The sequence below is a fragment of the Blennius ocellaris genome, assembly GCF_963422515.1.
Source record: "Blennius ocellaris genome assembly, chromosome: 6".
Classification (NCBI taxonomy): domain Eukaryota; kingdom Metazoa; phylum Chordata; class Actinopteri; order Blenniiformes; family Blenniidae; genus Blennius; species Blennius ocellaris.
The window spans coordinates 15469620-15497187 of record NC_137655.1 but is presented as its reverse complement, the minus strand read 5'-3'; the positions used below and the strand labels follow the sequence as shown (position 1 = coordinate 15497187).

Below are 27568 nucleotides of genomic sequence, written 5' to 3'. Positions count from 1 at the left end.
GTCCTGTGAATGCCTTTTCCCAGCATTCATGATGAATCATGATAAATGGAGATATTGTTTTGTAGGAACACACATTTTTAGAACTGAATGGTGACAAATTTCCATTATTGTATTTATGATCCAATTATTTTGCACACATGCACTTTAGCTCACTAATTATTTCAGTAACATACCAGTATTCTTAAAATCCATCGGGGGGCCACTGTGCATCACATCAGGACCATTCAAGAGTTGAGATCAATATTTTATCCCAATAGGCCATTGCTTCTTTACATGTAAAGTCTTTTTAGATGTTTTAGATTTTAAGCCTCTAGTAAGTACAATGTACAATTTATCTTAAAATGTGGGTGAGGGGGCACAATTTGGTCTGAACTTCATGAAAGGCACTCTGCCTCACACACTTTGAAAACCGCTGATTTACACCATAACTATGGTGCAAAAATGTCTTCCAGGCTATCATACCAATAAAGAAAAAGTGACAGATCTGTCTTTTGGTCAGAGGAAAAAAGGTTGCAGCATTCAGAAAAGAAATATATCTTTTAAAATGATCATGGAGAACATCCCCGTATATCCTAGCCCTACTAGTCCACTGTAGCAGCCTTGAAAAGGTAATTTTTTTTTTTTTTTTTTTATTGGGACATAGACGGAGCTAATTATGATCCGTTGCTGACAGCAGGTTATAAGCTGGCAGGTGTCAACTTGCACAATGCTCAGCCTTGCAGAAAGTAATCCCTCTTTCCCCAAGCTGCCATCTAGAACATGCTCTTTGCTAAATTCTGCATGCCTTCAAGGCCCAAAACCAGAGACAGTAGTTACAAATTACTCAGTAGGGATACATGGCACACAGAGACAGCTTTGTACAGTTCATCCTCCAACCAAATGCATTTTATACATTGCATAACATACTAATTCACTTCAAGAAATGAAATTGTGATGTGTCTCCTCTGTGATTCTTACTCTTTTAAACTGAGTTACACCAACTTGGCATGTGATGGTGAATAAATTAGGTTTTACATCAGTAACGCCAAAGGTTATGCTCACATGCAATGAAGAACTTGGCAGGTTCTTTTATAATGTGCTGAATGAGTGAATTTGTGGAGTAAATTTAGAAGCCCTGCAGTTGTATCTTAAGCTGTCATTCTAATAACTACATTTTTAAGTAATCTTTTATGTTATTTGACAAAGAGGAATGAAAGAGGAGCAACACCAGTTAAGCAAGACAAACAAAGCAGACATAAGTTAAATAAAATCTACAGAATACATTCAAATGATGAAAACATAACCACATTAGAAATATGAGTAAGTACGTATAGTGGAAAATCTTAAGACCTTTGTACTGAGATGTCTTTATATTATATTGACCGTATATTAACTGAGGTATTTGCAGTTGTCCTTGCATCTCCACAGTTTATTATTCCTTCCTGTTGATTAGCTGACACCTCTGACTTAGAGGATGGGTTGTATTGACTACTTAATGACGGTTCCCTGTCTGACTGGTGTATCTGTGCGTCCTTGTACAAAGTAAAACAAACACTATTGTCAGACTTTGAGGAGCTGGGGCAGATGGCATTGGTGTGGGGAAGGTGTCTTAAGGAGCAGAGGAGTCCTTCAGTGGGTTAGTCTGTCCATGTCTGTCTGTTCTCTGTCGGTGTCCATGATGTGTCTGGCTGACTGCTATGAGATTTCTGACAGTTCCCTTGAATAAAGTCCCTTGCATTGAATCCAATGTCTTTTCTACATTCGTCCTTCTGAACCTGAGCTTCACCAGGGAAGCAACAGAAATTCTACAAAAGTATGGAAAGTAGATAGAAGAAAATCAAAATCGACTCGAATTGACATGATCACTACACCCTGTAAAAAATAATGATATTGAACACATGTAAACACACAGTCTGGTATATAACAGCATAACATTAGCATACCTAAGGGCCAGGGCATAGATTATTTCTACACACAACAATCAACTTACATTTTCCATATCCCCACCAGCACTGCATTAATACTCCTGTAAATTTAATGGTCTGTGTTTTATCTTCACTTGGGTTAAAAAGTCCTTGAAATTCTCATTTCTCAAATCTCAATATCAAATCTCAAATAGACCTCTGGGCTAATAATGTCACACTGTCGTAATGCTGTGGTTACATCTATAATGACAGGTCTGCTTTATGAATAGTCTACTAGAAAATGATGCAGATACCCATGTTTGACACCTAAATGGTTGTTATTCAAACATTGCACCTTTTTAAGTGAATGTTGTCTTAAAGAAGAAGAAAAAAAGTGAACTGCCAGTTATCATTTTAACATGTATGGTGGTATTTCTGATCTGAAATTTTCACACTAAAAAGCTACTAACATCTTCCGGTGGTTCCTCAAGAGTCCATCAAAAGACAAGGTTACATCACAAATTAATTTATTTCAGCTATTTCAGGCTGCATGCACTCACTTCGAGGTAAAACAGATTCTGGATTCACAATTAACATCACCCAAAAAGCAAAACAGAGTTGGAATGCAAAAGTGGTTTCTGATGTGTGAAAACTATTTTTGAAGTGTTGTTGAAGGCCTTCATGAATAACGGTTTTTAAAGAAAAACAATATCATCGAAGTAGAACTCCAAGAAGACTATAAAACATATTTCCTTACCTTCACCACTCTAATGAAATGACACTTCTCGATTGAAATGTTCTTTATCATACTCAAAATAAAGTGGAGAATCACAAGTCTTTCAACACATTCACTCATGGTGAGGCACCCTAAGGTAAGCCTCTTTGGAAGATTCACACTTTAAAGTCACATGAGAATCATTACGGCCAAAAAAACAAGAGTTGTTAAGATGACATGAGTTATGTGTGAGTCATTGCACCGCCACGACTTGAGGTGTGAACTTAAATGAAAGCAACTCTTAAAAGATGTCAAGACAGCACTGTAAGCTGATGCTCGGCACAGTTCTGGCAATAACAGAGATGCTGCCATCAGCAAAGAAAAATTATGTAATTATGAACGAATACGGGGACAGTTTTGCATTGCTTTATTTTAACTTAACTTGTGAGGTACACAGGCATCAATACAATACCTTCCGGAGTCACAAAAGATTTCCAATAGGCTTTAAACATATTGCAAATTCAAGGCCCATCTCAGCTTTCACCACATATCAATTTTGGTTAAATACTGGAATTGCTGATTTTAATTTTTTATGTTAAATATAGAAATGTTGGGTATTCATAGCCAATAACAGACCTTTCCATAAGTCTTCTCAGATGGGTGGTTTTAATATGGACTATAAAGTTGGTCTTCATATGTATTCTGTAACTGTTACTCATGTTACCTTTCAAGCTGCATTCAAGCTTCTTTTATGTTTGTCCTTCAAACTCACTTAATGAGATGATCTGTAACTTTTACATGACATCAATGTATAAACCCAAACTTGCAGTTTGAGGGTTTAGTCAACCCAGAAATCAATACAGCTGATGAAGCCAATCGAATGAGCTGTGTGTAAAACAGTTAATACAATCAATTTCCCTCTGTTTTTGACAACAGCTTGGCCTGAGCGCTGCAACACCTCCTCTGACAGTCATGTACATTTCCCTTGTGAAAATTCACATGAACCAAGGTGCACACAGATCATCTGAATTTGTCAGGTAGAGCTGCAAGTGTCTCACCATGTTGATTATTGTTCTCTATGGGTAAATGTAGACAGGAATGTGCTCTGAATACTCCCAAGAGAGGAAACTGTTGGACAGACCCAGATTACATGGGAGGATTATACTGGCTTTCTGGCCTGGGAACACAGCGGGATCCCCCAGGGAGGGCAAAACATGTTTCGACATGTGTGTGCATGCAATATGAAGTCTGTGGCCATGTTAATACATGCACACCTGTTGTTGAAATAGGGGTTTGCGCAAAAAAACGATACTTCTATTCACATAATATTTAGCTTTTTCGGTGGGAATTTGCTGGAATAAGTCCTATAGGTATTACATTATAATAGTCACAAGCATTTTACATTCCAGATGCCAGTCTCCATGCGGAGAGGAGGTTGTTCATATGCCCTGGCTTGCAATGTCATTAGATTCTTCTCCAAGAAACTTGTTGAGTGTCAAACCTCTATTGTAAGTGGCTGTAGTTATAACATCAGCACATTCGGCCGGGGAATGGAAACAGATGGCAGTGATGTTATGCAAGGAGGGCGCTGAGGGATGGGTGCCTCACAAGTGAGACAGGGTTCACTTTCACTGTCTCTCTATTGTTAATGAGACAAAACTTTCAATCTGTACTAGAGGGTCGTTAACATTTGTTTCTATGCCCATTCTGGGGATTTGACTCAGCACAAGTGTGTTTCTGACAGAAGTCAATGAGGCAATAAAACAACCCTTTTTACCTGTTTAGTTTTTTTTTGTTTATGCCCACTTAAGGATGGTGTTAGTGCCATGTCTAGTGTATTATTTGCTTCTCAAAAAATATGGATAACAGATTGAGAAGATGAAAAACTGAAGAAAACATCTATCATATGTATGAATCAGCTCTATGTTTCATTACCTCCTCTTGTATTCGGAAGGCACATTTTACTGTCAGCTTTTAAAAGTTTGGAAGTCCGTGTTGTCTTTTGTTTTCTAAACTACAACTTTACTATTATTGCTGACATCAGTGGAAAAACCTGCACTGTAAAATAACATAAACAATGCAAGTGATGCAAGTTATGTAGCCAATATGCATAAACACAAAATTACATATTGAGGGAAATGAGTGTTGTTCAGTAGGTGTACTGTTAATGAAATCCATCCAATATCTTTAAAGCTGAAGTATGCTGTTCTCCAATCCTAAAATTAATAGGTCATTATGTAAGAAAGCAAGTGGATGCTCTCGGGAGAATGGTAGTGCTGTGCACTGAAATTTTGCCTTAACTTCTTCCCAAATTTCCAGGGAGAAGTAGATTCTTTCGCTTCCGCCAGGCTGCTCTGAGCCTAATGAACACCAACAAGCAGTCTCTTCCACAAGAAGACCCAGATGCCGTGATGGTGGACTCACCCAAAGAGGATGTGAACTCAGTGGCCATGGAGAGCTTCCCCTCTCCTACCAAGAGCATTTGCAGTCCCATTGAGGCCAACGACACGCATGCCCTCATTGGCTCCAGCCGCCACTCTTCCCAGGCTAGTATTGGTCCTGAACCACTTGACCATTCATCGCCCAAACTCCCCTGGGAGAAGCTGTACCAGACCGAGCCACACCAGTCATCTACCTCCCTGTCGAACACCTTTCCCAGAGGCAGCATCAGCAGCATGAGGAGAGCGTCATCCGTCCATGAAATTGAGGGTTACAGCTCTAACTCGAAGGGTATATTCAGGGATCGACAGACAAGTGATGGTACGTACAATGATAGGTGCTTGAGCCTAAAGCTATGCTCAGTGAGCAGTGTGTGTTGTTACATCGGCTTAGTCAATACATCATAAGTGAGTTTGTCAGTAAGCAGAGAAGCATTCAACCAATTAAAACAAGCATCTTGGATCAACTAATGTATAGTATGCCCATTACAAAAACTTTAATAGACATCAGTCTATTTTATTTTCTCAAAATATGTTTCTTAACTGTGTTTTTTTTTAATTGTTTCTTTGTGTAATTGCCCTGTCCACTAAATGCAATCATCTCAGAGGTAAATGTGTATTTCTGCCCACGATTTCATGGCTCACTGCTGTTGTGGAGCACGACTTTCAAGCAAAGCAATCAGCATTAAGGCTCCTCAGAGATCCACTTAGGATAGGTCGAGTGGGCCTGCTGCTCTTAATTATTGTGAAATGGCTGTATACTTATACTCATTTCGACACATCAGCTGTCTGTAAGACCACACAGGGTCATCACATCCATATTATATTTGGCCACATAAAATGATGAGCAAAGGACAGCCTTTGATTATCTTGCATTAACTTTGTCATAGTTGAAACAGATTTCAACTGACTATAAACACGTTTCCATAAGCCCTGTACTGCATTTTTCAGCACAAACTAGCAAAACATGTTCTGTAGATCATCTGGTATGCATTAATGCCAGCATACATTAGCTACGGTATGTACGGGTAGGGGTGCCAGCTATAAAAGGATCTGCAGCTTCACTAAAATATGGAAATACGAACTGAAAAACATGCATTTTAGAGCTTAGTTGATTGAATAATGTAAAACAAAAACCTAGTGCATCACAGTTTTCAATTAAATAGTTGCTTAAATTCTTTTCACTCAACTTATGCAGTTTAAACATGTTCTGTATCAAAAAAATACATAAAGTGGTTGATTTACAAAAAGTAGCTGTTCTGTATTAGTAAGTGAACCAGAATGAGATCACAATAGGGGGTGTTAATGTGCTCTTTGCTCTGAATCACTAGGTCCTTTCAACCACGTGAAGTCCAGCCTGCTTGGCTCTACCTCTGATTCAAACATCAACAAGTACAGCACTATCCACAAGATCCCTCTGATTGCACTCAACTTCACCGAGGGCGCTGATAAGAAGACTCATTCTCCACCGACATCTGAGAAAGCCATTATTGCTCCAAAGGTCAAAGAAAGAACCCACAATGTTACAGAAAAAGTCACACAGGTGAGTTAGAAACTTACATGATGCTAAGTAGTGCTGTATTATAAGAGACTAAGTTAAAAAATCTCACATCCGTCATAATCAGAAGTGGGACTCAGCTCCTAAAAATTATATTTGTTTTGTTCATTGTTGTTGTGATTTTCAGGTTGGAAGCTATCTAATAGATAATGTCCTTGTCACTGTATGAATAATTCTGGATGTACTATCTGGTTTGGGGGCCACCGAGGACGCTTGTTAGATAGCGTGATACACCGATACACAGCATGTGTTACAATTTTTAGCTGGCAGGTGAAAAAAGAGCAGCTGGTGATCCCATGTGTTGCTGGGGTAACACAAGGCCTGAAAACGGCTTAGCGTGGCTGTGACGTCAGGATATTTACTTTGTAGAGAAAGTGAGGATGATATAGAAGCATGATGTTTACAGTTGTATGAAGCTGTCTGGTTGGAAAACAATATTTATTTATCTAGTGTGTGCCGTTCTGGTTCATAACATTTGAACAAAAAGAAGGGATTGAGTTTCCTCTGCTGCATGTCATCAAGTAAACAGTGCAGTGAAGTTCCCTCTCGATCAGATGTGCAACATAGCTAATGGCTACAAGCCAAAGACAACTGAGGGCCTGATCTCCCAAACATTTGCATGAACAAAAAACTTGAGATTGTGCACAGCCACTTGTCAACGCTGATCTTCAAAGTTGGTGCACTGAGAACTGAGCCTTGCAGGGTAAACTCTCAGTTTAGCACATGATACCTTCATGAATATGAAATGTGTGTTCCAGATTGCGTAAAACATTTAGAAGCATTTATGATGACAGATTATTGTATTATTGTACAGCGCATAGTGTGAAGTGTTTGTGATGTTTGTCGTTGTTATTAATTTGTGTAACTTATTTGAAATTAATAATTAATTGGCGCAGCCACCAACAGTGATGCTGTTATTCTGACAGCAAGTATGTACTGGTCTTATTATAAGATATTTTCTGTTTTCTCGTCCTTCTCGTAATCTTTTTTGATCGCTTCTATTTCGTTTCTTTCCACCACACGTTAATAGTTTTCTATCTTCCATATTCATCGTCCATAAACAGCTGCTATCACAGTTCATCTTTGTGCTCTATCCAATCCCTTCAAATATATTTGAGTAGAGTATACCACCTTGGTCAGCCAAGGTGCAACCTGTTGTGTTTGTTAATCACTCGCAAAACATCATTCAATTCTATTGCACTACAGGTGCAATAGAATTTGTGTTACGGTGAAATTGAGCATGTTGTATACGGATCATAGTAAATCAGGCCCAAGGTTGGGTGGCATCTCAATTTCAACTGAAACCTAAAAAAGCATTTTAACAAGTAAAGAGGGAAAGATCCTTCTTCCTTTTGTCAGCTGAAGCTATTCATTCAGACAAGTGGCCTTCTTGGCTGTTTCTCCAAGCACTGTTTGCAAGAACCGAGAAAAAGAACAACTTGTATTTAGACTTCTTTCAACACAGCTTTCTCATTCATAAATGAAGCTGAAGCGTCATTGTTATTAAATGCTCTATCTCCCTGCTGACTTTGGTTTGGAGGTTGGAGACACTGGTGAGATGTGAATGCTGCATATGCTTCCTGGCTGCTCGCGTTGGGAAATCTATAATTCATGTGTTGAAGATTGGGGAATGTACCATAAAGAAAGGAAAGATCCTTTGGCCTCCTCCTCACTCCTGCACTCTTTTCTGTCATAAGAGAGTCATGTCTCTTGGTCTGCCACACATTATTAAGCCAAATCAAAGGGGCGGCTTGACCTTGCTCACTGTGATGAATTATTTACAATGAATTGCCAGTACATTTAATATGGGGGGAATAAAACAAATGCTTGCCCACAAAAATGTATTGTAAAATAAAATACAAATTTCACATCTTGCAGTCTTCAAAGTAAAGTGTTTAGCTTTTTTCTAAGAGTAATGTATGGTACCCCCTGACGTAAAAGGCAGTCACATTATTCATGGTGGTAGGACATCCGCAGTCCTCTTGTCATACTAGACTGGCTCCGTTTATCTAACACAGTTTGACTGCAGAGGACACGTGGGGCTTCGCAGTTGCTCCCAGTTCAGTCCTTGAAGTGGATGAGCTCTTTGTATTCTCTCGTGAAGTTGCTACAAGAAATTTTAGACTGTTTCTAATCAAATTGTGAGGGTATAATCATTAAAAGGCTTGACTTTATACCTGAAAGAGGCACACCATCAGTATCAATTAAACTGTCAAATAAAGCTTTAATATTATCAGTAATCCCTGACAACTGAAATGTTGACTCAAAATAAACAAATCAAAGTGGAGTGGAGTGATCAGCGCCCAACCTTAGATCTCAGATGTCTGTGAGGGCGCACCAGACATCACAGAAAGGTCATGAGGATGCTCTCAGGTTCTCAAAGCTGGATTTTCACACCAAAGAAAATAAGAAGACACTTTCTGGAATCCAGAGTACCTCTTGAAAACTGGGATTTGCATTATATTTGAAGGTTTTTGCTGTTGTGTGTTGTTGCGCATGGATATGTCCATTTTATTTAGCGAAACTATACATATGCCAAATGAAAGACAGAATCCAATGTTTGTCTTTGAGGCACTCTGGGAGGAATTAATGGTAAAATGTTTGGGACTGCAGTATGAACTACATGTTTTGAGCTTTCCTTCCCCCACTTCCAGGTCCTGTCACTTGGCGCTGACGTGCTGCCCGAGTACAAGCTCCAGACAGCTCGCATCGACAAGTTTACCATCCTCCACTACAGCCCATTCAAAGCTGTGTGGGACTGGCTGATCCTGCTGCTGGTTATCTACACAGCCATCCTTACTCCCTACTCTGCTGCATTTCTTCTCAATGACCAAGAGGAGCAGAAGAGGCGTGAATGTGGATACTCCTGCAGCCCCTTAAATGTGGTGGATTTAATGGTGGACATCATGTTCATCATCGACATCCTCATAAACTTCCGGACCACTTACGTTAACCAGAATGAGGAAGTGGTTAGCCATCCAGCAAAGATAGCAATTCATTACTTTAAAGGCTGGTTCCTTATAGACATGGTTGCTGCAATCCCTTTTGACCTTCTTATCTTTGGCTCAGGATCAGATGAGGTACGTAATCTTTTATGCATATATTTTTTACCTGATTTTTTTTTTTTTTCCTCCCAGGGACATTTACAGCATATCACACCAAGCTGGCTTGCACTGTTATCCATTTTCTAAATCCAGACTTGTGCCCCTGGGCCACTACTTAAAGCCTGAATCTTTCTGTCTCGGCTCTGAAAGGATTACTTTAAATTGCATGTTTTTTTTTCTTTTTTTTCTTTCTTTCATTTTTTTTTCTTTTTTCCCCCCTTTTTTTTGAATGGTTCTCATTCTAGAATCCATTTACACGGATTAATGGCTTACCAAATGGCAATCAATGATGCATTTATGGGAAGAGCAGGCCAACAGGGCTGTGTGCAGAGCTTACATGCAGATGTGAGATGGCCATTGGTAGGCTGGCTGCCAGGCATGCTGGCTTGTTTGTTGGTAGGATATGTCCTCTAAGGCTCTGGATCCACTTCAGGGCTTTATCGTGCTTTGTAGGCACTCCATTACACCAGAAAAGCTCCTGATTATAAACCATAATCATCTTTTCCATCATTGCTGCTGTCTCTGCTGCTGCGGTTGCTGCTTTGCCTGCTACTGCTGAGTCAGTTCAGTAAATGACAACAAATCAAAAAGAAAACGGACATCTGTTTCTCTCACAAGACAGTGGCAAACAAAATGGTCCTGGGAAATCTGCGGGCAAACCACGCCTCATCTACATGGCGATGACTGTTTGCGACCAGTTAAAAAAAGTCGCTGAAGTGGAAAGAATAGCCACTTCTTTTCCAGGGCTATAAATAGGTTGACATGTACTGTGATGACATGCCAATACAAGGCGTCTATTTATAGCTTTCCCCAACTTGATGTTTATTATTTACAGACTGAACACATGAAGCCCCGCTCAGCAACACTCTCATTCAGAAAATAAAAGCAACCGAGACAGTGGCAGATGGTTTTCACAAGGCTCATTTAATTTAGCAGCTTAATAAGACGGTTTTAACCTACAAGCGCTTAAGTAAACCTTCTGATTAGAGTAGGGACTATATCTGTAATAGATTTCCCTGTTTTGTTGCTTTCAAAACAACTTAGTCTTGCCAGGAGATTGAACATATTGAAAAAAAAAAAAAAAAAAAAAAAAGGTATTACAGAGCATGCAGTGTTGTGCGAATAGGAATTTTTATAAACGTATTCATTTTTAAATTAACCTTTTTTTCAGTGTGAATGTGGTTATGAAAAGAAGTTAAGAGCTGTGTCCCAAACTCCAAATGATAACAGGGTTGTTGTGCTTCACAGCTATATTGCCTGTGTGGATCCATTAGTTTTCTTTAATTTAACTTTAATTATTGCTGATATTCAAATTCAGATTGTTCTTGTTTCCTAATGTAATATGATAAGCAATATTTGCAATTAAAATGAAACATGGCTCAAGAAGCAAACTAATTCTGATTGATTATCACAGTTTTTAATAATGTGCATGCTATACCTAAATGTTGCTGGCGGAGACCTTTAAATGTACAGCAAACAAATGGCTCAGAAAAAGTATAGGCCAAACTATTTTTAAAGGGAACTGATTTATTTCATCACTATGTAACATAATGGTTTGAAATATCACTGAGCTCAGATTGCATATTCAACAACTGCTTTCATCAAGCTAAAGCTGCTCCGCCGGGTATAAAGAATCGTACATTTAAAAATGTTTCAGGGGCTGCACAGTGGTGGTGTGGTGGTGAGCAGACTGACCTCATACAGCAAAGGTCCCTTACTTGAGTTGGGTTGGGCTTGAGGCTCTTTCCATGAAGGATATAATAGAAAAGAATTACAGTTATTGTCACCTTCCTACCCAATATTTAAGCATGTTTCAGATATATGACATATGTATGTATGTACGTATGTGTGGGTATATTCAAACATAGATTATCTATTTTGTCTAAATACACTTTCATATGACATAAAAGTTAATTGATTGTATTATAATCAAGGGCGATAAAATATGGATGTGGATATGTACGTGTGTAAATGGAGTATATGGCTGTAGGGGCATCGACGTGATTGCACACATATTTTCATCACATGTCTGAAATGAATGAAAATATTAGTTGTGCAGGAAGACAAAAACATTTAGGTTGAGCAGAGAAAAGCAACACACAAAAAGTAATACACAAATATTAAAATGTTTAAAGATATATACAAATATATAAGATGTAGTTGAAGGCAAGGCAGACATCGTGATTCACATGTGGGGGAGTGAAGTCAAAAGTGAGTAGTGATTTGAATGTTCCTCCTGTGTGAGTGAAGGTTTCCTAGAGGTATTCTGGTTTCCTCCCACAGTCCAAAAAGATACATTTCAGTCTAATTGGTTGCTCTAAAATGTCTGTATGTGGGAACGTGTGTGGGGCTCTCTCTCTCTCTCTCTCTCTCTCTCTCTCTTAGGTGGAGAAAAGCCACTGAAAAGCCACTGAATGACAGAGATTTAGTTCAATTGTATTGTAAATAAACATACACTTTAACACAAACACATACACACCAACAAAATATGACGTATAACTCTGTGACCCCAAAAATCTGCTCCTTTCACATTTCACAAAGTATATGCAAAGTAGCTCAGCTCTTATATAATTTACCTAATTTACTATAACATCAAACAAAACAAATATATGTGCTTCATTAGACTATAAGCCAGGTTTTAATGAACACACCAGTGCTGAAAAATCCCCACGTCAGGCACGGCTGGAGCCAAAGCAACATGAAGCCAGTAAACTGCAAAAGGGTAGTAGAGTGTCCTCGAGTGAGATATGTGAACGACTTAATGATAACATTGCAGGGCACTTGTGTTAATCAAACAGTTTTTCTGTGAATCCCATTAGAAACGGTTTTGTAGTTTCTCATTTCTCCTAAATGACTTCATTGGATTGAACATTATAAATAACATGTTATGAACGAGGACCTCTGTTTATACATGGACATATATAGACTTTACTATCAAAGGGCCTTCTCTAATTGGCAGACAAATAAAGGACCACATTAATGAACGAGTCAGGCGAAGTTGTCAAAACCATTTTTTGAAATGCAGCAACAAAACTCCCTGGGACCAATAAAAGGAACGTTACTCTGTGTTCAGGTTGAATTAATAAGGATTTATATGTGAGCTGCTTCTTGTTTGTCTCTTCTCTGTTAATTTTCCCTTGACCAAACAACAGTGGGAGTTGCTTTTTCGTTTCCCTGTTAAGAGAAAAAAAAAACAATTTGTCATTTGTTTTAAATGTTGCTCCCATCATTTGTTGCTGCTTTAAATTTGTAGACTTGTACGCTAGTTATAGGTGAAAAATGTCTAAATTGCCAAAGCTATTTCAGCCTTTTTAATACACTCTCTCATTCTACATTTTGTTTAGACCACCACTCTGATTGGCCTGCTGAAGACAGCTCGGCTCCTGCGATTGGTGCGTGTAGCAAGGAAGCTGGACCGCTACTCGGAGTACGGAGCTGCAGTTCTTATGTTGCTCATGTGCATCTTTGCCCTAATTGCCCACTGGTTAGCCTGCATATGGTACGCCATTGGCAATGTGGAGAAGCCCTACTTAGAGCACAAGATTGGCTGGCTGGATAATCTGGGCGTGTCCATAGGGAAGAGATACAACTACAGTGATCCCAGCTCTGGCCCCTCCATCAAGGACAAGTATGTGACAGCACTGTATTTCACCTTCAGCAGTCTGACCAGTGTGGGCTTTGGAAATGTTTCTCCAAATACCAACTCAGAGAAGATTTTCTCCATATGTGTCATGCTGATTGGCTGTGAGTATATCGTGGTCTGCTTACTGTTTTACATCCAGCTATTTTATTTTTCTTATCCAGCTCCAAGTTACGAAGAGACAAACTTTATATATATTTTTTTAAATCCTCGACTACAGATAGTTTGTGTAAATAATGTGTCTCTATTGGAAGCAGCCATTAACATGCAAAGATGTTCGTAGTGCAAAAACTAACCTTGATCTCTGTCTGCACTGCAGCCCTCATGTATGCCAGTATTTTTGGAAACGTCTCTGCCATCATCCAGAGGTTGTACTCGGGCACGGCTCGCTACCATGCTCAAATGTTACGAGTCAAAGAGTTCATCCGCTTTCACCAGATTCCCAACCCACTGAGACAAAGACTGGAGGAGTACTTCCAGCATTCATGGACCTACACTAACGGCATTGATATGAATACGGTAAATAACAGAAACCAGAACAGAATAACCAGAAGAGTAGCATAATGCACTGATCACAGAGATAATCTATAATCACATGTTCTAAAAAGAGCTTTCTTTCCTCCTGTCTGCTTTTCATCTGGATCTCTTCATTGGTAAGAGCAGGAGGTATTTATTTTTATTTCTTGAATTATTTTGATGTTAAAGGTCTCATGGTTTCAGCCCTGTTTGAAATCAGAACCCAATGACGTGTTCTGTCCTCATGATTTATTTGCAGTTACGTTCTTTGCAGTCCACCTAATTTGTTGGTTTCATAGTTTTAGTTTGTGTTTGTATTGATGTTGACTGTTCCCGTATTATTTCAATACCAAACAGTGTGTTCAAACACTAAATCATTTTGGTGCAAAACTGATCATTGGGTTCTTTCAAAAGAATTTCAAGGTAAAATTTAATTTTACAGCATTACTTTCCTATGAATGAGCTTTTTTTTGTATTTTTACCATTTAAAGTCATGCATCTATTCCTTCTTGAACTCAAGGTCCATTTGCATTTGACAGAAAATATTTTACAGCATGGATCCAACAGACGCATTGGTTTATTATTCTTTTTCTCTTTTAGTTATCCCACAATTTTCTTGCTACTGAGCATTCATTGTGCTGCAGTTAATTTAACTCAGGGAGTGTGGATACATACAGTAGATCCTTTTGGCTGCTACTCATAAATCATTTACAGTGTGGGTCCAAAGGTCTGAGATATGTTGTGAATATGTTTGCAATTAGAATGTTGACACAACATTGGCCTCAAATCTCTTTAAACAAATAGTTAAATATGTTTATAGTAATAACTATGTCTCAATATTCATATCATAATCATTGTTGCATTGATAAGAACATGGACTCAGGATTACTTGTGCCCCACAAATTTGTGAATGACCAGATATTCCAGGGTGGTCTGACAATGTTCCCATGAGTCTGTGGCGATGTCGAGTATTCACTGCCCCTGATTGTTCGATCGAGTTGAGGTCAGGCGACTGTGGAGGAAAGTCATGACAGTCAGCACTCTCAGATCTCTCCAGCCTTCAGGACGTTCTTCCAAGCCTTGGAGTGTGTTTCCAGTCATTATTTTCCTGCAGTGTAAATCCTCAAATATCCCCACCACTGTGGGTTTGATATACAGCAGTATTATTCTCTCTCCTCTTTGTCTCATTACTTTCACACCACCATTACTGCCACAAATCTCAAACTCGGATTCTTTGGTAAATTGCTTTTTTTTCTCCCAGTCATTCATTGCGAAATGCTGATATGTCTCAGCTAAGCCTGAGTGTTTGGCCTTGTTTCCCCTCCTGAGAAGAGTTTTAGACATCGCTACTATTCCTGAGATACTGCTGCTCGATAGCCTTGTTTTGACAGGATTTTTGCGTGAGTAGATTCTCTCTGCGATGTGTCGTTTTTAGTCTGTGTTACATTTTCTATATGGCAGTGGAAAAAGTTGCATTGCTCATGTGATGACAAGGGTTTTAGTGTTATTGATGGTGATGTGGCTCCAGGTAATCCTGAGAGTGAGATGGAGAGAGAGAGAGAGAGAGAGAGAGAGAGAGCGAGAGAGAGAGAGAGAGAGAGAGAGAGAGAGAGAGAGAGAGACTGAGACTGGTCCTGCACTGCTCACATTAAAAAGATTCAGTTCAGTCATAATGCGATGCTAACAAAGTCCCTCTCTGCTCCAAATCACAGTTTGCCTTCTGACACTTTAAATTAGTTCTGATGTCATGTTTCCCACTATCAGAGTGATACTGACTAAGCAATTTGCTGCTGGAAACTTGAGACATGGCCATATTAATAATGTGCAAACAAAAGCTTCAAAGTTGGGAGAAGTCATTATAAGGTGATCAAAGTTATCTCAGTGTCAACTGAGCTCTGTAACGGTGAAAAAATTGCAACCAAAGTTTTTTTTTTTTTTTTTTTTTACAAAGTCACTTACATAGAATTTCTAATGCATTTTCCACAATCCTTCACAATATTTAGTAATAATGTAGTCTTTACATGTTCTTAGTTTTTGTGTTCTCAGACATTTGGACTCACTTGTATATGGAAGTCAGTGGAAGCACGAAGTCTCCATTTACACTTTTAGTTTCCGATATTGCATTATGATGATATTAATGTGTGTGTTTAGTGGTCTATCATAATTCCATTGAAAATTACGTTTCATTCTGTGTCCACATCTCTGTGCTACTGTCAAACCTAGTAACAGCTTCTCTTTGCTGCACACAGCTTCTGCTACATAATCCAGTTGTCTAATTGATCCAAATGCATCCCTTTAACGATATGAAACCAATTACCTGAGCATTCTTACTCACAGAGTTTTCCTGTCGTAGGTATTAAAAGGTTTTCCTGAGTGCCTGCAGGCAGATATCTGCCTTCATCTCAACAGGAATCTCCTGCACGACTGCAAAGCTTTCGAAGGAGCCACCAAAGGCTGTTTGAGGGCCTTGGCTATGCGCTTCAAAACCACTCACGCACCCCCAGGAGACACTCTGGTCCACAACGGCGATGTACTCACTGCTCTCTACTTTCTGTCACGTGGCTCTATTGAGATATTGAAAGATGACATTGTGGTTGCTATTCTGGGTAAATATAATGTGTTGTTGATTATGCTACTGCACTGTTTAACCATCCCAGAGTGACATGTAACATAGGTGCTGAATTTGTCCAGAGACTGTGACATAAAAGTATAACCCGTAAAGTTCTAATCCCTTTGAAACTAAGCTTTTTTACCTTCATGTCTGTGTCTGTCAGTTTCAGTCTCTGTTGCACATAAAACTTCAATTTCCACTAAGATAAGAGATTGACTGTAAAAGTCAACCCGGCCTCCTTGTTGAATAGACGATCTGTCAACTGATTGTGTGTTTAATGTCAGAATTTGACCAAAAACTAAAATGCCTTTCTTCAGGGGTTTTGCTCACGTTACACTGTGACAGTGGAACCAAGGGTGTCACAACATCAGTGTTTATAGTGATTAGTTCTTTGAATAAATCAACAACATATTTATATAGATGAATCTCCATTACTGAAATGGTGTCTCCGCCTTCTGCCAATAGGAATATTTAGAAAATGTGCCTGCTGGCCTTCAATGTGACTGCATTGCAGCTGCACTCCAGCTGTTCAGCAGTGTTTTTCACATGTGTATTACTCCCGCTGCAAATCTATCCTCCTCACAGTTACGATTTAATCACATTCAGTGCAATAACAGAGTCACGTGGTTATTTTATCCCCTGTCACACCAGTTAGATTCTTGGAGTACATTTTAAGTCCATAAAGCATTCATTCATGTATTCATGTACAAACCTAATTTGCAACAGAAGAAGAATTTGATTAGACAAGAGACACTATGAGAACACAAGGTCACTCAAGTGCTTTACAGCTACAAAGTGTTTTAAATGTTATAACTCCAATAACAGGCACTTATTTGGGTGGGCCGAGACAAAACTAACGAGTAAGACTGTCATCAAAGATTTTATTTTTGTTACTGTCAAAAAGTACATACCATTAGTTTAATTGTTGTATTGTATCACAGCTGAGGTGGTATTGTTGTTGTGCAGCATGGCTGTAATTATGTTGGGTACTCGTCCCCGACCCAATCACAGCCATGCTGTTATTCAGTACAGCAGCATTTCCTATTGAGTGATACTGCTCAAATAAACCTTCTTCTTGTGTACAGGCCAAGTGCTGCATGGTAGATTTAAGATTTAACTTGGTGTCTGCATAGTTAAAAGGGGAGAATATGAAAAAAGATGCTAATATCTGTAATATAAATTATAGGCAGGTGGTTTAGATATTAATGATCCAAGCCTGTCTCAGGAAATTAAATAATCTTGATTAAAATTGTGGAATTTGCTTTTAAGAGTATTTCCACCTTTCAATTTCAGGGAAGGTATCGGTGCGTTTCTGTGACAGATTTCAGACTGTGACATTTCTATTAACTCGCTGCATAAAAGGTTGCTCAGAAATTTCAAAGAACACCGAAATGGTGTGTGTTTTTCTCAGTGCCGGAAAAACCTTTGTTTGCCTTTGCAATATAAGGACTTTGAATGCTCATTACTGTTCTAAGATTATTCAGTGTTTTTTTTTGTTGTTGTTTGTTTCTTCATGGATGAACTGTAACCAGGTGCTATCGGCCAAGCCTGGATTAGATAAGCCATTATTCATGAGACAAATGCTCTCTAATGCCGCACCTGACAGAATGAGGTTTAAGCTTAGCAAAAGTTGCTGCATCATACAAAACACATGATTAACAAACAAGCTGGGAGTCACCCATTTCATAGATCCACCCATTTGTATTTGATACAAACATAAAGCTCCATCAGCACCTTTTTGCTCCAGTTTGTGGGCACCTTTTATGTCGCCATAGTCTGTTTTTCGCTTACTGAACTGTTTCAGCCTCTAAAGCGGTAATAGTCATCCCAGAGTGGGAAAGCATTCTTCACTTGTAATGATATTGACACCAACAAGGCTGTTAGCATTGTTCCACAGGTGAGGAATTAGTCTGTTACACTAATGGCGATCTAAATCCTGGTGGTGAGAGCTGCTGGTGGGGTAGAGATATGCCGCTCTGTGTGAGGTTTTACTCTGAGGTAGAAAGGTGTCCGGTGCATGCTGTTAAAGGCTCACTGGCAGCCAACGTATCATATCTCTTTTTCCTGAACCCCTGCTTACACTGTTGGCATTTAGCGAACCCCCCCACACCAACAAAGAGATTTATCATGATGGCCTTTAAACCCGGCCTTTGGTCTTTAGGAAAATGAACCCTTATATCAGTGGAGGAAAGCCTTTTATACCTCAACTGGATGACTGAGGTCCAAGGAAGCTCCACCGACTTCGTGGAATCGTGCAGTCTTCATTATGTGATAGCCATTATCAACACAATTACTTCCTTTGAAGTGTACTACAAGTAAAGTGTGTCAATCAAAATCAAACCCTCCTTTTCCCTCCACATCAAAGTCGCTTTGAGTTAGTAGTCGTTCCTCAGCATAAATAATGGATCAAAGGCAGGGAGACAAGTGATATACAGGCCTTGGGAGAACATCTATGCAGAGAAGGAAGGCTGTTTGATTTTCATCATCCACAAAAACAAACATGTCTGGTGCCCTTTGGTAAAATCCCCCAAAGAAAACAAAACACTGATTCCTGCCTGTAGTCCACATGGCTCATTTATGAATTCACAGCAGGCACCGACAGTGTTGCTGGCTTTTTATTTTTTCTTACTGCCATTTAACCTGTTGAGATGATGACTCCTCGATGTGTCTGTCACCACTAGGAAAAAATGACATATTTGGAGAAATGATTCATCTGCTCGCAAAGCCTGGGAAGTCCAACGCTGATGTCCGAGCGCTTAGTTACTGTGACCTGAGCACCATTCAGAGGGAAGACCTGCTGGAGGTGTTGGACATGTATCCAGAGTTTGCAGACTGCTTTTTCAACAACCTGGAGCTCACCTTCAACCTCCGAGACGAGTCGGCCAAGGTAGACAGCAAAGAAACAGTCTGATGACATTTTTAAATTCTGGTTCTTTATTCATTTGGGAAGTATTCAGGATTAATCAGCATTTATGTAAAGATTGTATTTTATTGCAGCCCTCCGATGACCAAGAATGTGATTCAGATGGTGAAGGCAGTAAAAGCATAAAGAGAAGAATCTCATTCACACCTGATCTACCTAAAGGTCAGTCGAAATTAATCTGTTGTACATTTTTGTTCAGTATGCTCTGTGCTCACAAATGACTTCTTTGTTAGTGTTCAATGGGTGCTGCTCTCTGAATACATCCACTCAGGAACAGATTTTAGTGCTATTCCACTGACTCCTGCTGATTATTGTCCCGTAGGAGAAAACACGGAAGTGGTTAACGACATTGAAGGGGGAAAGGAATCGAACTCGTGCCTAAAGAGATGCTCGGTAGTCCTGGGACCCTCGACACTCAACGTCCCTGTCCTGGAGTCAGATCTGATCGTCAGAGACAGGCTGCAGAGGAGACCCTCTTTTGAAGGTAAGACATTGTGATATGCTACGAAAAGCGTCTTTTACCGGATGATGCTTGTATTGGGCTGTTGTTTGTTTTCACGGGGTCACGGTGGATCCTGGCATCAGACCAGTTGAGATCTTCTGAGGCTTTCATTTAGAATTCAAGCACACATTCATGAGTTTAAGCACATCCGTCAAACTGCTGCACATCAGATTTTAATAGTACAAGACAGGATGTCACATGTCTGGAACAATATCAGAGCATCAGCAAGTTTGTCCTCCATCCCAACAGTCTCAAAGTAAACACTATCCACCCTAACAAATAATGTATATGGTGTGCCTGTAATGTTTCCTCATTAAGATAAATGAGGATGCCATCTTTTAATTGGGCAAATGTTGCACTGGTACTCATCAGTAAGATAGATCCCAGCGGAAAAGCATAAACAATTCCGCTTTAGTGAGAAAGAAAGAGAAAATACAGTGAATGAATTGAACCACAACGTGATAAAGAAAATAATCACCACCAACCCAGTTATTGTACAGTCGGTAATTGTTGAGCAATAAAATCCTCACAAGGTTTTTATAGTAGGGCCACTGTGGCTCATATCAGCTAATTTTACTGCCCCTTTTTATGGTCTAAGACAGTTTGATACCAGCCAATCAAATTGCAGCATACCTGTAACTTTCGGAGATTACATGTTTTCTTGATTCGTGTGCAAAGATTTCAGTTAATTTTTTTGCTAACAAACACAACTCAGCATTTTTAACAGTAGTACCATATCATCTGGACTGTTGTTCACACTTTTCTTGGTTGTTTGGTACAAACTTCCACGTAGAAAAAGCCGCACAACAGAATTTTCATTAAAAAATAATAAAATTGGAGCAGGAAATAAAAAGAGAGTTCAGGGTGTTCAGGGAGAAATTTGTGAGGGGGAAACAATTACTGCAATCAAGAAAACAAAGAAGGCTAATAATGGGCTATAAGCAGAGCTGGAGGAATAAATTCACATGAAAAAAACAAATGAATCCAATGTGATTTGTATGGTTTTTTTTTAACCCTTAATGAGACATTTTCAACAGATGTTACTGATGTTCAGGTGCGACCTATGATTGGGAAAATATGGTAAATTTTGTTTACATTTATGACCTTATGTATGTATAAAATTAATTATTGGGGGCTGATTTCCATTTTAAAGCCAGGCTGGTTATAAGAGAACAATTTGCAGGTGTCTATTGAAGTGTGAAGCAGATCTTCCATAGGGGGCACCATCATGTAGCGTTCAGCAAATCTGTGGGTCAGGGAATGGCCTTTTCCAGCATCTTTTTTATTTCTTTTTTCTGTTTTTAATGTTGGAAAATAGAAGTACAGGGCAAAATTCTGAATTCTTTATTTAAACCAACTTTTGCAGAGCTGAATTTATTGTATTGAATTTATATTACACTGTTCTAAATAAGCTTTCATAGAAACCAATAGTTGTAACAGTTGCAGATTAATCATAGCAACATGTTGAATATATCTAGTTAAAATGATGCAACCAGCACAAGAAGGGTATTTCTTTTTAATACCCATGGATCTCTTTCCCTAAGGGGCGTCTCATCCTTTGAAAACCTGCAGTATTTGTAAGAGCACCTTAACTTAATACAATTTAGAAATTACAGAGGGGATTTATATGGACATTTGTCCAACAAAGCCCGATAACCAACAATGCAGGAAAGTTGTTTAGTGACAAACTGAATCTGTGCCTGATCAATAAAATGGCACATGAGATAGATTAATCACACAATGAAACATCTCCCCCGTTAAAAACACAAAAGGTTCAAACGTAACACTGGACAACAGGCTGAATGCTAACATGTGCCCAACAGAGATAACGCCAGGCTTAATGTGCTACAGGAAAACATTGCACTAATAACTCTTCTGGTACAAAGGCTTGATGAATTGCAACACCAATATATACATGGTGCTTTCCTAAAGATTAATTACATTCTGTTTTAGTTTTCTTTTTTTTCACAGTGGCGACGTTGTGTTGACCCATATGTGAGGATGTTAAGCTTGCATGTTGGTTTGTGTCACCAGATCTATGCTGTGACAAATGGGCCTGCAAGAAGCCCACAGACTACCTGGATGAGTCAGCACACTTCCAGGACCTGAGAGAGGATGATAATTCTGCCAGTGAAATCACGTTTGGAGAGGTGGAACAACGCTTAGGTCAGCTTCAGGAGCACTTAAACAGGTACAGGTTTTTATAGTCCCCATGCTGATTTTCATAAACTATAAGAATTGTCAACTTTCCCCATGTGAATTAGACTGCCTTCTTCTATTCCTAACATAGTGTGTGCTTCAAGTCTTTTTAGTGGTGAACTCTTTTTTTTTTCTTTTTTTTTTTGTCATATCACACAACTCATGTTATCAGTTCTTTGCGATCCAATTGTCAATTGTTGACCATTTTGTGCACAGTGTGACATTTCACCAGACTTTCCTGCAGATTGTATCATTCTACAGCCAAAGACAAACAAGTTCTTGTTCATTTCATTTGGCCTCCTTGAAGTTAATCACTAGTAAATGTGACCGCTGCAGATCTTAAAATAACAATTGCACTTTAAGTCTTGTAAAGCACCGAGAGGGTGTGTGTACTTGTACAGGGTTGTAGGTCTGTATCTCGCCAGGGAGAACAGGTGATGTCCAGAATTATGTTGGAAGTACAGTTGGCTGTATTTTGTGTGTACTCTGTGAGGGTAAATGTCTCTGTGGGGAGAAAGAGTGTGTTTATGAAAGGCTCTGCCACCCTTACCACCCACTGCAGGTCCTTGCTGTTCTCCACTTTACACGAGTAGAACCACACAGTGCAGCAGCAGGTCATAAAATAAATAACATTGGGCCACTTAAAAAAAAAAAAAAAAAAACAACTACTTCTTCAGTAGACACATTCAGCTTAAAGGAACTTTCCATCTAAAAAAAAAAATGTCAGCTGCCTGAAACAACTAGAACTTTTACTTCAGTTTCTCAGCTATCTACCGTTCTTATCTCATTCTCAAAGGAACCACTTTCGTTTAGTTGACTTGGTAATTAGCTCAAGGAGTAAAACTTTTCTTTCCTGTGATTCCTCTACTGAAGTAGGTGGTGAAGCATTTTACTTAATGATATTTTTCCCAAAACACAAAACTCTATTGGTCTTGTAATTGTTTTCAAATGCAAAAGGATAGACCAAAAAGCATGTTTATCCTTAATGTTAGAAACACCTCCATAGACGTTTGCAAGTCTTTGGTGTTCTATTAGGATTTTATTCAAAATGAAGGTTCAGTTATTGGAAAAGGTGGTGAGGACATGTCAAATATTTCTGCTACATTGAACACTCACTAAAGCACTCATTAAAGTATGGACTGAACATTTTCTTAATGTGCTCACAGACTATAACTTCACTGAAGACTTGGACAAAGCAGATATGGAATATGTTGTTGGTATAACACAAGACAGAGTGTGATATGATAGGCTTATTGCTCAGAGAGATGATTTTGTTCAACTATAACCCCAATGGAACAGCTTTAATTTGGGAAATGTACATTAAACTGTGATGACAGTTTTTTGTTGTTGTTCCATTTTGGTTTTTTTGGGGGGGCTATGACCCCTCAAACAAAAGTGTGTAACTTCCCAATTCAATGAATTAAAAAAAAATATATATATATATATATATATATATATATACATATTTTAAAAAATGGAATGAATGAAAAACAAATACTTACTTTTAGCTCCTCGTATGTGATATGGGTTGTATTATGAGTTCGAGGTGGCTTTAGAAGATTGGAAAATCACTGCGTCATATTTTTTATTGACATTTTACAACCTGCCTCAACCTTTTTGGAATTGATTGGCGCTGGAAACGTCTCCCCTCAGTGCACTTCACTTCCTCTGTCTCTAATATAGCGATCACACATCTAAATCTCATTAGCGAGCCATAGCCAGTGCTAATCTGATGTCTGACATTACAGAAATTGGGTGTGTCTCGTAGCGGCTCTAGACATGTGACTCACTGTGGCTTTAAATAGAATGCAGCCCTTTATTTGGATATTAAGTCAAAGCTTTTGTCATTTTCTTGTCTTCTAAAAGTGAGTAACATCATGTACATCCATGTCCACACTGTTTTCACAGTTAAAGAAGCATGCATTGAGGCTGTGCTTACAAAATATTACAAAATCACTGACAACCAGGCTTTCTGGTAGCAAGAAGGTAAATCTATAATTCTTCGTATTTACCTGGGTTGTTCTAATTGCTAGATTAAATCTACTTGATGGTTGTGCAATGCCTTTTTTTTTTTTTTTTTTGAAGATGCTTCATCCCACACAGCTAAAAGTAAGTTACACAGAATGTACATGAGTAGGTGGAGGAAGGCTACTAGCTGGCAGATTCACATATTGGACTCAGAGGGGGCGGCTGGATACACTGGAAGAAGGATATACCACTGTGGAGCCGGAGCATATTAAACTTCAGCATCACTTATCACAATTGTTTTGAAAAGTAACATTCAGAAAAACCAATATGTTAGAAAAAGTATGCTTCAAATCTCTGGTAATGAGAGAGAATATGCTGCAAGCTGCCAACAACCAGCATGTTGTGATTTCAACAATAAATATGTGAGCACACCACCTCTCCAGAATACACATTATTCTCTCGTTTTTTTTATGTGTGGGGAAATGGCTAGAGTTTCAACAACTTACCTGCAACCACCTGAAATCGGCAGACAAATGAACAGCAGGCGGTATTTTTAGCTCGAATTATCACAGAGTGAGATATAGCATCAGGGTGCCTGAAGTACTGGGCTCGCTCTTTTCATCAAGCACAAATAAAACATTTCATGCACTGCCCTGTACCTGACTTTGTTTTTTGGGGGTTTTTTTTCTTTGTTTGTTTGTTTGCTAATGCTGGCTGCAGGATGAGCAGCATTTCTTTGTCGTTTTGTGACTTTGACTCTTTTGAAAGCAATTTTGGTTTGGCATTCATTTCAAAGGACTCATGAAGATAGCCAAGAAAATTTCTGCTTGGACTTTATCATCCGTAATGATTGTCGCAGGGACATAAAAAGACCCATCTCTGTATATTACATGGGATGCAGGTAATTAAAAGTTTATTCAGCATCACTAAATTCTCCCGGCGCTCTAAATATAGCACTCGGAGGAAATGTGGTCGTAATTAGATTGACCAAATGAGTAAATGAGTATGATATAACCATTTCCACAGTAAACGCTTAACTCACACCTCCTACACAAAGCTCATTATCACTCCTAGCAGGAGCAGTGTCTTTCATCTACTTCTTTGGTAGAATGTGTTTCCACACCTCTATCGTCTCTCCACTCTGTCCACTGCTGAGGAGCAGAGGCTCCACCTAGTGCTCAGTGAGCGACCACAGAGTGTGTTTTCAGTCATTATTACACTCAGTCGGGATCACACTTGTCAGAAATAGGCATTCACCTGACCGTCCGGGCTATATGGTTGTGTCTCTGTCTATTTCACTCACTTTTTGTTTTTCCTGTTCTTTTCGAGGCTGGAGTCTCAGCTGATAACAGATATTCAGACCATCCTGCAGCTGCTCCAGAGACAGCCCACTCTGGGACCTCCTGCCTACAGCACTGTGACTGCCAGTCCAGACTATCACGGACCCGCTGTGAAGGTTCAGCCTGCTGCTCTGACTGCGAGCTATTTTTTCAGCCATACAGGAACTCGAGTAAGTTTTTTTTTGTTATTTTTTCCCCCCACATATGAGACATTACATCAGTTTGCATCTTATAGAATTTCATATCTTTGAAGAGTCAGTTATTTCTACACCCATGTACACTTTAGGCTTAATGCATTTTGAAAAATTAGAATGGTGATAAATGTGTTCTCCTTTCAGAAAAATAGGAAAAATATGTGAATGTATGAAATATTATCAGAAAGTGTGGTTCTGGTTTTCATGACTGAAAAGCTGAAATTCTGAAGAATAAAATAGGTTTGAACAATCAGATTTTCACTGTATTAAAATCTTTTGAGACGCAACCGTATCACTTAATTCCAGTTAGTACGAATAGGTAAAGAGAACTTTTGAAAATTTGATTGACATTTTCAGTGGCCACGTAGTGTGTCTGACACACTCGTTACAGTGTGAGCTGATATCCTTGAATGGCCCTGCTCTTGGGGTAGTGAAGACACCTTTCACTGCATATGTACTCGTGTGACTTGCAGAAGAATATGATGTGGACATACTTTTGTAATAATGGTATGGTAATTGCATGGTACAGATCAGAATATTTAAGAATCTCACAGACATGAGATAAAACAGAAATAAAAATGTCTATTTAATTATTTCGATTTTTTTTTAAATGTTCATAAACTATTGTAACTGGTAAAAATGCTAAAGATGATCTGCCACTGTTCATATTTCGCACATTATGTTCAGAAGTAGAAGTACAAGATTTTAGTTAAAAACATCAATTTAACGTTTTTCAGTTGATAAAAACTCTAGGCTCAGGAACATGTTCACGTACAAAAGCAAAGATTTAAAATAATTTTGTAATTAATTACATTGTATTACAATGTCAACCTCAATACACCTGAATGATGCAATGACGATTATAATATGTAATATTATTAAACTTATTTTTGAGTCGATAGGTTTACATTAAGAAGCTAAATAATTTTCCAGAGATTCAAAGCTAATACTCTGAATTCAATGACTCTTACCTTTTAACGCCAAAAAAGGACATTTGTCATTCAGTCATTATGGATGTAGCTCTTTTCACCGTGACTTATAATGATTAAAACGAGTCGTGAGTCAATTTGAAGATTGTGAGAAGAATAAAGTGAAGACATCTGAGTCTCCATGGAGGGAGGAAAAGGAAAAATCAGAAATTAAAAACTTAAATGAAATGCAGCTACTTGGGAAAAAAATGGCAGTCTAGAAATAGTTTACTCGCCAAACCTTCCATTACTGTAACTTACAGATTACGGTATGTACATACTAAAACCATTGAATAGCAATACAAACATCTATTATCAAACATAAGAAAGTAGAAGAGAAAACTATGATCTCCCGTTGAAAGAAAATGGATACAAACTGACTGGGACCTCCTAATATTTACTGCAGTGTATTTATCAAACTTCTTTCCTTTGTGAAACTCTTCGTCACAGGGCCCCAACCATAAACTGGAAAGCACCAGTCAGGAACCCAAAGACTCTCTGGCGAGTTTGGCCGGTGTGAACGCTCCCATCAGAGACAGCCTTACAGCATTTCTTGTACAGAGACACACAGAGCCACAGCAACAGCAAGTTCCAGGGCATCAACAGCAAGCACTCGTTCTTCTTCCCAATGAAACCTCTTCCACAACCTCCTGCGCTTCTTCTCCGTCACGTTCTGACTCCAACCTCAACACTGCTGGACTCCACAGGCCCATATCAGACCCCGAGTTTCCGAGGCCATAACCCTTTTAGCGGCGTTGTAATGCTGTAATTACTAAGTAGCAGGGTTCTTTTTTTTGTTTGTTTGTTTGTTTTGTTTTTTGTTTTTTTTATTATCAGCATGCTGGCACGGATGTCTGTATTGTTAATTTTGCAGTGGCTTGGTAATAGAAATAAGACGTTCTTTCATTGTGCATGTGGATAAAACACCGTACTCTGCGGTTGACAGGAGAATAAGAAACACATTACACACATTAATAACTGTCAAAAAACAAGATTTAATTTATAATTG

At 38.9% G+C, this 27568-nt stretch overlaps 1 protein-coding gene across 1 annotated transcript in view; it reads left to right on the top strand.

Annotated features, from left to right (window-relative positions):
* The window catches only part of kcnh7 (potassium voltage-gated channel subfamily H member 7), a gene marked incomplete at both ends in the record, with an annotated part of 43339 nt that extends 16039 nt beyond the window's left edge, over positions 1 to 27300 (top strand). Inside the window, 12 exons of the mRNA XM_080498023.1 lie at positions 4918 to 5358; positions 6368 to 6579; positions 9249 to 9674; positions 13043 to 13442; positions 13658 to 13857; positions 16208 to 16460; positions 19147 to 19352; positions 19463 to 19550; positions 19711 to 19872; positions 21925 to 22081; positions 25387 to 25567; positions 27010 to 27300. Of these exons, the coding sequence (XP_080354149.1) occupies positions 4918 to 5358; positions 6368 to 6579; positions 9249 to 9674; positions 13043 to 13442; positions 13658 to 13857; positions 16208 to 16460; positions 19147 to 19352; positions 19463 to 19550; positions 19711 to 19872; positions 21925 to 22081; positions 25387 to 25567; positions 27010 to 27300 (3017 nt within the window). The remainder of the gene's footprint in view (positions 1 to 4917; positions 5359 to 6367; positions 6580 to 9248; positions 9675 to 13042; positions 13443 to 13657; positions 13858 to 16207; positions 16461 to 19146; positions 19353 to 19462; positions 19551 to 19710; positions 19873 to 21924; positions 22082 to 25386; positions 25568 to 27009) is intronic.
* Positions 27301 to 27568: the final 268 nt, after the last annotated feature.